An 11,580-nucleotide genomic window follows, 5' to 3' on the forward strand; every position below is an offset into this window, starting at 1 on the left:
TTCTGCCACCCCTGACAGAACCAGAGCAGTTCAAAAAGTGGGCTCTATTGCATTTTTTACATTCGATCTATATGAATACTAAATGCTTAGGGAAGTTGATCATATTTATCCCTACATTATTTTACCTTCAAAGATTATATAAAAAACGTTTACACACTCAATAAAGCAAGAGACAACAGAAGTTGTTTTCAGATTCTTTTGAGATGCAACAGCTGTCCTCGAGCAAACACAAAGTGATGATCCATCAGATTGTTGGGTTGATAATCTTGCCCATGAAGAGGATTTCCTCCGTGTTACGTTCAATGATGATGACCATGAATGGACGACTGAACGTCAACACAGGGGCCGGGGCCACGAAGGCAAGCAGTTCGATGTTGAAGCCTGTGGAAGCAGCAGCGGTGGCTCCGGCCTCGTCAATGTCCATCGTAGCTTGGTGCACAACCTGCGGTGCAACGCAGAGTAAGTGAATTGACCGACAAATTAAAATGTGTCAAACAAAACATATGCCCAGTTTACTTACATCTGAGACTGCCAGTCCTTGCTCCTCTGAAATGCCTCTCAAATTTGCATGCTCACCAAACATGTCTGTCATTCCCATTTCTGATAGCACATCATTGAGGTTGTAGGAAGTCTTGATGGAAAACTTTGGAATATATACATCAAGTCTCCTAAAACATAGAAAAAAAAAAAAAATACCCATGTGAGTTTTTAAATCACTGACTGACTATTCAGTGTCAAACCTTCCACATATTGAAAGCATAAATTAAGATGCTCCCAACCTTGGCTTCATCCACTGCAACCATTTGGTGACCCGGTGTGGGCCAATGGTTTTCTCCAGTGTTGCCATGACATCAGGCAACATCAGCAGCATGGAGTAGGAGCTGGTGAAGGGAAGCTGAAGGACAGTCCCGTTCAGCACGTTGTCGCGATAGGTGTTGAAACTATCCTCCAGATTCATCATGAGGACTTTGACCTGGACAATGACAATTTAAACACAGAAGGAACAATGATGCTTAATTGGACTGGGATTCAAATCCATGCAGCCTGTGTCAAAAAACAGCAAAAGGGTGTAAGAAAGCACATCAAAAACCAATTAGGGTGTTACAACTATCAGGGTTTCCCAAATTCTGTTAACAGCATGATAAATCCTTTAGAAATCTTAGGTAAATCCATTCCCCACAGACCCTTGCTCTAGGTTTAGGCTGAACCCTGAATGTTGACGATGTCTGGCTCCACTCCTGTTAAATACTGCCAGTCAAATCATTTATTCTGAATTAAGAGAAAATCTGAACCTTGGTGTTCTCGTCCACATTGAAGTAATCTTCCTCGGTGAGCTCCGGGTCAAACGGAGTCGCCCACTTTCCTGTTGGACAATGAGCAGAAATAAAAAAAAAAAAGATCTTATATTATATCATTACTGACTGACCAGATCTCATCCCACAGGACCTTCTTACCTCTGTAGTAGATGTAGCTGATGAGATACATGACTGTGTTTGGATCCAGGTCTTCCACCAGCTTGTCAATCTTCCTGTTGGTCTTCTCCTCCACGTACTTATTGATGGTACCAGCACTTTCTGTGGCTTTGGTGAAGTCCACATTGAACCCATCTGTGAGGTACGACTGCTTCAGGGTCTGCAGGAACTCCGGCTTCGGCTTGAAGCGGTTGTCCACGAACACGGCGGTCCCTTCAGTGGTGTCCTGACATGTGTTGTTGGGGCTCTGGAGGAACATCTGGAAGGCCTGGTCCACATCTGTCTGAGTCAGGAGGGAGCTGTTGAAGCCCAGACCACTGAAAAGCTGACGGTGAGTCTCCCCCTGCGCTCCCACGGACAACGCAGCCAAGGAGGTCGACACACTAGCCGGGGAGAAGAAGATATTCTTTCCCTGTGAGTCAGCATCAGCTGCTAACTTCCTGTAGAGTCGGAAGGAAAACTCGTTGTTTGCTTCGGTCACCAGGGAGACGCTGTTGGCGCTGCCCACGTAGATCACCGCTGATAGGACCCAGAGACCCACGGCTGCACGCATCACCATCATTGTGAACTAAGACAAAAGTTAAAAAGTTCAGCTTCATTGTAGTGAGTAAACCAATTTTGTACTGGAGGTATATAAAGAGTAGGATCCTTTTACTTTAACATGAAGCAGCCCCAAAAATCACTATCACCAAACCCACCATTGATGATCTCTGCTCATGTTGAGGCAGTTACGCTGTTAGTTTTAGACTGCCGGGGGACTACCTACCTACCTACCTTCCTTCAACACACTAAGCTGCTCTCTCCTCTCCCTCTCTATTACTATTTGTGTGTATCCCGTCCCAGAAATGCTTGTTACTAATCCTAGCTTCTGGGGAGTTTACTCCCCGGAGTCCTTATGTTTTTTTCCCCCCCATCATATTTCTGCTGTCGCCGTGGTCCTGCTGCACTCCCTGCTGAGCTCAGCGGTGCCCTGCAATGTCATGAACTACTACCTAACGACTACCATTTGAAGTCACTGTTCCATTATTAATGTGACTATTATCGCCACTGTTCATCACACCCCCAACCGGCCCATCAGACACCGCCTACCAAGAGTCTGGGTCTGTCCGAGGTTTCTTCCCAAGAGGGAGTTTTTCCTCGCCACTGTCGCACTGCTTGCTCTTGAGGGAATTACTGTAATTGTTGGAATTGTTGGGGCTTTGTAAATTATAGAGTGTGGTCTAGACCTACTCCATCTGTAAAGTGTCTCGAGATAACTCTTGTTATGATTTGATACTATGAATAAAATTGAATTGAAGCAGAGATGGAAATTGGGTCACAAATCTTTTTTACCAAGAAAAATTATAAAGCTGTCATTTGTCATGCATATACAGGACTCAGGAAGATGGCAGTCTAAACACACCCACAGTCCTGGGGAAAAAAGGTCAATCAGCCAGGTTAACTGAAATCACCTGTGGTGTTCAGAGCCTTTAAGCAAGACCCCTGCAGTGGTGAAACAAGCTACAATTTAACATTTGCCTTTCATTTTCCATCCACTAAAAGTTACGGGTTTTGCCGCTGACAGACTTACATTATTTTAAGTGTCTGACAACGTTACGAAAAGGATCCCTACAGAGCTAGACCATTTTGTTGAAGAGGAAGATCCTTTTTGTTTAACATGAAACCCTAAAATCACCATACTACACCAGACTCCATGTAAATAATTAAATAAATAAATCATAAAACACACGTCAGTCAAAGTGGACAGAAACAAAATTAAACCATGAAAAGCTGTCTTGGTTCATCTTTCCACTGTTCCAACAATCACCACTCTGGTTTGGTTGAAATAAACCCTTAATTCACCCATTTAAATCTGGAGATATGCTGGCTCTATACACGCTAAAAGTCCTGATTATTTACACGGAGTCTGGTGGAGATATGCTGGCTCTATACACGCTAAAAGTCCTGATTATTTACATGGAGTCTGGTGGGTTTGGTGATCGTGATTTTGGGGCTTTTCCTCAACTACTCTGTAGTTTAAGGATTAAGCAAGCCAACACATCACATGAGAATAATAAAGTAAACAAAAAATCAAAAACCAACCTTTTCTGGCTGTGAAGATTGAGAGAGATCACCAGAACTGAATCTCCAGCCCTCTTTAAAGGACAAAGAGTAAATCAAGAAAATGTGAACCAGGTGTAGACTACCACACCTCTGCCTGCATCCTACCCAGCTCACATGAATGGGAGGGGTCATCACGATTGTGTTGTGTATGTGTGTGTGAGAGTGTCTCCCTGTAACATGCTGCTGTAACAGAGTAATTTCCCAATTTGGGATTTATAAAGTCTATCTTTATATTTTTACTTGAATAATGAAGTTTTTAAAAGAAAAAACAAATCCACCAGAAGCGTAAAAAAAGCACACAGCCAGTATAGATCCCCGACAGCGCCTTCGGTGTTTGATAGACAGAAACACAAGCTGAGGGATGCAAGGGACTGTTTTTTTTTTTCTGTGTGCAGACTTTATTATGGTGGAAGTTGATTTCCCATGGAATGCCGTATTATTCAATATAAAATTAATTAATGAATAAATATATACATAAATAAATGAATAAATACATAAATAAATGAAAAAATAAATAAATATTCCTTTGAAATACATCATGAAATAAATAAATGAGCCAATAAATACATAAGTAATTAAATAAATATAAATATTCATATAAAAATAAATCAATGAGTTAAATAAATATATTAAAAGGTTCGACTTTTAATTATTTCGTGGTACTTTTGTTTCATAAGTGCACGTTTATTTATTTCCCTCTCTTTTTATTTCAAGATCTTATATGCAAATCAGGGGGCTTGTATGCATTTCTAAAATATAATCTTGAAAAGAATGGCTTCAATGTGGAATCTTGTCCTGAATTTTATGAAGTTCTGCAGTACTTATTTTTTCGAGGCATCAAAACTTGTTAGGTCTCCGTATATGTTGAAAAACTTCTGCAAATCCAACCTTGAAATGACTGAACTGAATAACGGTGGACTAACTGCGTGACCTGGGTGTGAACACCCAACACCTGCAAATGGATCAGGGACTTCTTAACAGGTGAATGATGTCTGTGTTGTGGATTAAAAAAAAGACATTAGGGTACCTGAAGGCTGCAGGTTGTTGGCTGAGTTTTTAAGTTGTATGGAAAAAGAGTTTGGAAATGTGATAACTCCAAAATGTGATTACTTGATCCATTATTCTCGTCTAATGTTGTCCTACGGTCCTCTACGGTCTTTATGTTGCATGATATTTGAAGGGAAACAGTATTTCAAACTGGTAGGTAGTTCCTCAAGCAACTTTGTCAATGTTACATCAACTTTAACCCCTTAACGCCGACTGTCGCTAATTTGCATCAAACCCCTTCCATTCCGACTACATGCGAGATAGCGTGGGTGTATTCCCCCCAATGCCGGTTTGTTTACATGCGATACATACCTAGGAACCTTTTGCATGCACTGGTTTCTTGTAGGACCGGTCGGAGTGGGAGATACATCCGGTTCACGGAAGCGAAATTAAACCTAACCCTACCCCTAACCCTACCCCTAAACCTAACCCTACCCCTAAAGAAACTACTGTCAATGTTAGGGAGTAGGAGAGTGTTTTCTTTCTTGCCGTTGTCAAGATCCATGTATTTGTCATTTACAGTTTAGAAGTTCTAACAACTTTGTGACATGACTGAAATCTACTATGTGTTTTATTAATTTTACCATTTTGTAAAGAATTTTACCATAATGCCTGTTGTCGCTAATTTGCATCATACCTAAATTTATATCTATTCCATATAAGCTATAGACAAATTAACAATCTCAACTTAATTTAGCATCAGCTTGGAGCCAGAAACACACATAATATTTTGTTTGTATAATTGTGAATAAATTCAGGCGTCAAGGGGTTAAGCAGCTGCCATCAATTCAGACAGTGTTGGGAACTAATCAAGCACAGTGTAAATTCCTTCAGGAAGACATCTTAATTTATCACTTTTCTCTCTCTTCTAAAACTGAACAGCTGCTAGAGGCGTTCACTTTCTTTTAACCAATCAGAACAGTGACAAACACCGGCCAACGAGCAGCAGTCAGAGGATGGGGAGAGCAGCGTCTTACAGGGCAGAGAGAAACGTCTTGGATCGGTGCCTTGTTTAACTTTTGCTGCCCGATATCCATTTCTCCCCAGCAACCTGAGAACTTCTGAGACGCTGGTCCATATTAAGTGTTTATCTTTCTCCATTCACTGCACCTCTCCGCTGACGGGCTACGTGCTGCAGGCCCACAGGGATCAGGGCGAGCAACGTCAGTGCAAGTCAGAGCTAACTACTTGTAGAAGGACTGCTAAGGGTAATGATCAATTTCTTACTTAGCATCTGTACTTTACAAAGATAACTCAGCGTGGCCTAAACTGATGTGATTTACCGTGTTGACCCAGAAATAAGACGACCCCCGACTTTATGAGGAGCAAATCTTTTTTTAACTTCACCGTCTTCTATGAACTTGTCATTCCGGATCAAAGTTGAAAAATGCGTTTTTTTTGGAACTTTTTCCGACTTTTTTGACGCTGTTTTTATGCTTTTTGCCGCTTTAAAAACTTTTTTAACACTCTTTTAACGCTATTTTTATTTATTTATTTATTTATGGTCAATGAATCTAAGAAAATAACATTATACCTCATTTTGGAGTTTGAAAAAATGCAGATATGATCAATTATTTTGACAAATAGAATAGTTAAGATCAGAGGATGTTGAGTAAATCACAGACTGGTTTATGTCAAAGTTTTGGTCAGGATGCTGTTTTGAAACCATTTAAACATTTCTTTCTCAAAAGCCTTCAAATTAAATAAAACCAAAATTTAATTTTTTGGATCACATATTCACACAACATCCGGTCCATCTCACAGAAGAGGCCGGTTTGGGGACAACGGTGTGCTTCTTTTTGACTTTTGCCGTTTTTAAGAAAGCCTTTTTGGGCTCAGTCAAAATCCATTTTGACAAAAAGAATTCAAATAAATTAGAAAACTTTTTGAATATTTTGGGGACAATAAAAGTTGTGATTTTTATGAGCAGCAAATGTTACGTTTTTAATACGAATTCTGTTTGGGCTCTCCATCTCAGTACATCACATCCTGTGACTCCATATTTTTGGGCTGATTGGCAGTTGTTTGCGTTTATCACCATCATCTTAAATAGGGAACAACCAATTTTTTTTACAGGAAGACTAATTAATAGTTACTTCTGGTTGTTACAACTAACTACCCACAATCCTGAGCTTTACCAGTGACCTTTCTGATTGGTTGAGCTTATTGTTACCATAGAAATGTTTAACTATTACCACTCAAGTCTCTGAGCTTTTCTTTACAGGGTTGTTCTTTTTTTTTTTCAAAATGTTTTTTTGCACCGAATCAAATTACTTATGGTCATGATTCATCTCGTAGCTGATTGGCTGGTTCCAGGCTTAAGAGTCTTTATACCAGCACTTAAAGCGCCCATATTCGGCTCATTTTCAGGTTCATAACTGTATTTTAAGGTTGTACCAGAATAGGTTTACATGGTTTAATTTTCAAAAAACACCATATTTTTGTTGTACTGCTGCAGCTCTCTCTCACTGCTGCAGATCCTCTTTTCACCTGGTTTCTGTTTTAGCTACAGAGTGAGACCTCTTTTCTTCTTCTTCTTCTTTCTATCTTTGATTGCACTCGCACATGCTCAGTAGCTCAGATCGTAGATCATGTCAGCTAGCTCCATAGACAGTAAAAGAAAGGCTGTTTCTCCAACTTTGGTCAGTTCCAAGGCAGGATCAGCTGGGAGACTTCTTCTAAACCAGGGAGCACATGGAAGTAGTTCTTTTGGGGATTATGGTGAACTTGTGTGTGTTGTAGCAGTGATTTGCTATTGAGAACGAGGTAGCATGCTAGCGTTAGCATTAGCGTTACCATGCTAACGCTAACGCTAACGCTACGAGCTAACGGTTGTGGTTAGCCAGCTCGTTTCGGATTGTGACGTCACAGTCCGAGCCGATTTTGACCAGCTCACCAGGAGACTGAAGGCAGGACACATTCAGAAACCAGATCTCACTCAGAACACCATGGATGGATCTTTTTCAAAGTGTGTATGTGTGTGGAAGCACCAGAGACACAAATAACAACCCAAATCCCAGAAAAAGTGTTTTTTTTCATAATATGGGCACTTTAATTAAACGCCAATGGAGATGTTGAACGGTGAAAATCAACTCCGGGGCCAAAGCGGTTCAAAAGGTGGGTGGTCACTATTGTATTTTTTAAAAGCTAATCTTTGGTATAAATGAATACCAAATGCTTATGGCTGTTTATAATATTTTATCCCTTCATTAATTTGCCTTCACAGTAGCCGAGTTTGCTACACACTCGGTCAATAAAGCAAGAGACAACAAAACAATAGTTTTTCTGAACAGCTGTGCTCCAGCAAACACTAAGTGATGATCCATCAGATGGTGGGGTTGATAATCTTGCCCAAGAAGAGGATTTTCTCCGTGTTTCTTTCAGTGATGAGGACCATGAATGGACGATTGAACTTCAACACAGGGGCCGGGAGGTATGGGTTAGACTTTAATCTCATGTTGATGCTTGTGGCGGCAGCAGCGGTGGCTCCGGCCTCATCCACGTCCAGCGTAGCTTTGTGCACAACCTGCGGTGCAACAGAGAGTAAGTGAGACGACAGACGACTGGAATATGTGTGAAATAATAAAACATATGCTCTGTTTACTTACTTTTGAGACTGCCAGTCCTTGCTCCTCTGAAATGCCTCTCAAATTTGCACGACCACCAAACATGTCTGTCATTCCCATTTCTGACAGCACATCGTTGAGGTTGTAGGAAGTCTTGATGGAGAACTTTGGAATATATACATCATGTCTCCTAAAGCATTGGGGGAGTGGGGGGAGAAAGACAAACATTCAGTGAATCTTACTAGGGCAGGAGTTTCATTTGGCTATGAGGGCCTTAAATAATACTGTGCCGTTTTTAAATCACCGACAGACTCAGATTAGTATTATTATAAGTGTCTGACAACATTATGGAAAGGATCCCTACAGTGATAGACCTTTTAGTTCCCACCTCTGATTCCCACAGGACATAACGTGAATGGTGACGTTTTCAGTCGGAAAAACGTTTTTTTTAGTCACATCCCTCCCCCCCAACCTGCTTTCTTACCAGGACACTTCCTCACCTTACTTCCTGCTTTGCTCCCATCAGAACTACTACGACCACTAGAGGGCGCTGCCACTACAAACCTAAAAACAGGTCAGAATGATGCTGGAACAAACCACTTATGGGGGCATTTTATTGGGGAGGAAAGTCTCTATCGGACAGGACAAAGCTGTGTACCTTATTCAGTGTCAATCCTTCCACATATTAGAAGCATAAATTAAGATTCTCCCAACCTGGGTCTCATCATAGCCTTCAACCATTTGGTGACGTGGTTCGGGGAAATGGCGTTCTCCAGTGTTGCCATGGCGTCAGGCAACATCAGCAGCATGGAGTAGGAGCTGTTGAAGGGGAGCTGAAGGACCATTGTGTTCAGGTCGTAGTCGTGATAGGTGTGGAGACGATCCTCCAGATTCATCATGTCGACTGAAACCTGGACGATGACAATTTAAATACTTTATATATCTTTCATAAATGAAGGATTCCCAACGGACCCTCGCTCTAGGTTTGGGCTGAACCCTGAATTTTTAACTATGTCTAGCTCCGCCCCTGTTAATTACTGGGACTCAAATAATTTTTTCTGAATTGAGAGTGAAACTCTGAACCTTGGTGTTCTCGTCCACGTTGAAGTCGTCCTGCTTGGTGAGCTCAGGGTCAAACTGAGTCGCCCACTTTCCTGTTAGACAATGAGCAGAAAAAAAACAAAAATGATGGTTTAATAAGTTCAATTTATACTCAAAATATGTTAACAGATCTTACATTATTACATTAGATTATTACTGACGAGCTCTCATCCCACAGGACCTTCTTACCTCTGTAGTAGATGTAGCTGATGAGATACATGACTGTGTTTGGATCCAGGTTTTCCACCAGCTTGTCAATCTTCCCGTTGGTCTTCTCCTCCACGTACTTATTGATGGTGTCAGCACTTTCTGTGGCGTTGGTGAAGTCCACATTGAACCCATCTGTGAAGTACGACTGCTTCAGGGTCTGCAGGAACTCCGGCTTCGGCTTGAAGCCGTTGTCCACGAACACGGCGGTCCCTTCGCTGGCGTCCTCCTGAGATGTGTTGTTGGCCCTCTGGAGGAACATCTGGAAGGCCTGGTCCACATCTGTCTGAGTCAGGAGGGAGCTGTTGAAGCCCAGACCACTGAAAAGCTGACGGTGAGTCTCCCCCCGTGCTCCCACGGACAACGCAGCCAAGGCAGTCGACACACTAGCCGGGGAGAAGAAGATATTCTTTCCCTGTGAGTCAGCATCAGCTGCTAACTTCCTGTAGAGTCGGAAGGAAAACTCTTGGTTTGCTTCGGTCACCAGGGAGACGCTGTTGGCGCTGCCGTCCTCTACGGTGTCTTGGACGGTCTTGTCGTCATCGTGACCCAAATGGTGATCGTGACCTCTGCCCACGCAGATCACCGCTGATAGGACCCAGAGACCCACGGCTGCACGCTTCATCATTGTCAACTAAGACAAAAGTTCAAAAGTTCAGCTTCATTGTTTGTTTTAATGAGGAAACTGTACTGGAGGTATTTTCTGAAGGTTTAGTATAATGTGAATCTGATGAATATGTGGGCTGTTTAGTTACTCTCAAGGAAATCTGATCAAAGAGTGATATTTTTCAGGCTGTGTCTAAGTGACTAATTTGAACAAGAATCTTTTGAAACTGGTCCATTATTGAACGAGAACGCTGTAACCAGCAGCTCTGATCCAGGATGTAATGTAAACAAAACTCAAAAACAAACATTTTATGGATGTGTGGATCGAGAGAGAGAGATCACCAGAACTGAATCTCCAGCCCTCTTTAAAGGACAAAGAGTCAATCAAGCTAATGTGAACCAGGTGTAGAATACCACACCTCTGCCTGCATCCTACCCAGCTCACATGAGCCACCCATAAAGTGGGAAGGGTCATCACAATTGTTAAACTAATAAATATCTATCTAGAAATTACAGGAACGTCTGTCTGTGTGTCTGTGTGTCTTTTATTCGCATATCGCTCGAACCGTTATTACAATGGATTTCAAACTTGACGGGTGTCTTGCTATGGGCACGAGTAAGTGTAGTTCCAAGTTTGACAGTGTTTGGATTAGAAATGCAAAAGACATACTGTAATTAAATATATATCGGTAAAAGACGCAGAGATTGGCTTTTGCCGCTGTAGCTGCTTGCCACTCCCCCTCTCACACTGCACAGCTCAGGACCAGAGACGGAGAGGGTCTAAGAAAGCAGCGGAGCTTTGGCAGCTAAAAAATGAAATACAGCTCAGACCCACAAACACTTGCAAAGTAACACTACTTTGGACTGTCTTTGACTTTGAATAAACAAACAACAAGTCCTGAATTTCAGGATGTTTAAGAATCCCACTCATGCAAAGCACAACCGGCTACAGACAACAAGTAGCAGACAGAGTGTGATGCCACTTATAGGCAGGCTACCAGAAATTGTTTTTAAGTTTGCAACATTTGCAAAGTAGCACTACTTTGGATTGTCTTTGACTTTGAATAAACAAATGACAATTCCCGAATTTAAGGCTACCAGACACTGTTTTTGAGTCACATCGTTGCAAATATCTCATCTTCAAGTTATTCAATAGGCCATCTATTAGGCTACAGGAACGTCTATATGTCAGTGTGTTTGTTATTCGCGTATTTCTCAAACCGATCAAACTTGACAGGTTTCTTGCTAGGGGCACGAGTGTGCAGTGCCAAGTTTGACGTTTTTTGGATAAGAAATGAGAATTTGATGATTGAAAGAACCATAAATAGCTTCTTGTCACTCTAATTACCCTCCCCCCTCTTAAAGTAGTAGCTACCTGCTCCGGCCAACCTCCCCCTGAATCTTTGCCCATTAAGGCTCCGACACACCAACCCGACAGCCGACCGTCGGACAGACTGCCTCCCCGAGTTGGTCAAAAA

At 41.9% G+C, this 11,580-nt stretch overlaps 2 protein-coding genes across 2 annotated transcripts; both read right to left on the reverse strand.

Annotated features, from left to right (window-relative positions):
- Positions 1–182: 182 nt before the first annotated feature.
- On the reverse strand, positions 183–3,659 carry LOC114556093 (alpha-1-antitrypsin-like protein CM55-MS). The gene is made up of 6 exons (XM_028578947.1): positions 3,555–3,659; positions 1,455–2,040; positions 1,293–1,363; positions 780–973; positions 521–668; positions 183–442 (listed from the first exon to the last, which is right to left on the reverse strand). Exons 2-6 carry the CDS (start codon positions 2,032–2,034, stop codon positions 245–247), a joined length of 1,191 nt encoding a protein of 396 aa, XP_028434748.1. The 5' UTR covers positions 2,035–2,040; positions 3,555–3,659; the 3' UTR covers positions 183–244.
- A 3,999-nt stretch (positions 3,660–7,658) lies between these two features.
- On the reverse strand, positions 7,659–10,136 carry LOC114556094 (alpha-1-antitrypsin-like protein CM55-MS). Its single transcript, XM_028578948.1, has 5 exons — positions 9,479–10,136; positions 9,272–9,342; positions 8,903–9,099; positions 8,231–8,378; positions 7,659–8,148 (listed from the first exon to the last, which is right to left on the reverse strand). Exons 1-5 carry the CDS (start codon positions 10,122–10,124, stop codon positions 7,948–7,950), a joined length of 1,263 nt encoding a protein of 420 aa, XP_028434749.1. The 5' UTR covers positions 10,125–10,136; the 3' UTR covers positions 7,659–7,947.
- Between the last annotated feature and the right edge of the window lie 1,444 nt (positions 10,137–11,580).

The sequence above is a fragment of the Perca flavescens genome, chromosome 5, assembly GCF_004354835.1.
Source record: "Perca flavescens isolate YP-PL-M2 chromosome 5, PFLA_1.0, whole genome shotgun sequence".
NCBI classification, from domain to species: Eukaryota; Metazoa; Chordata; class Actinopteri; order Perciformes; family Percidae; genus Perca; species Perca flavescens.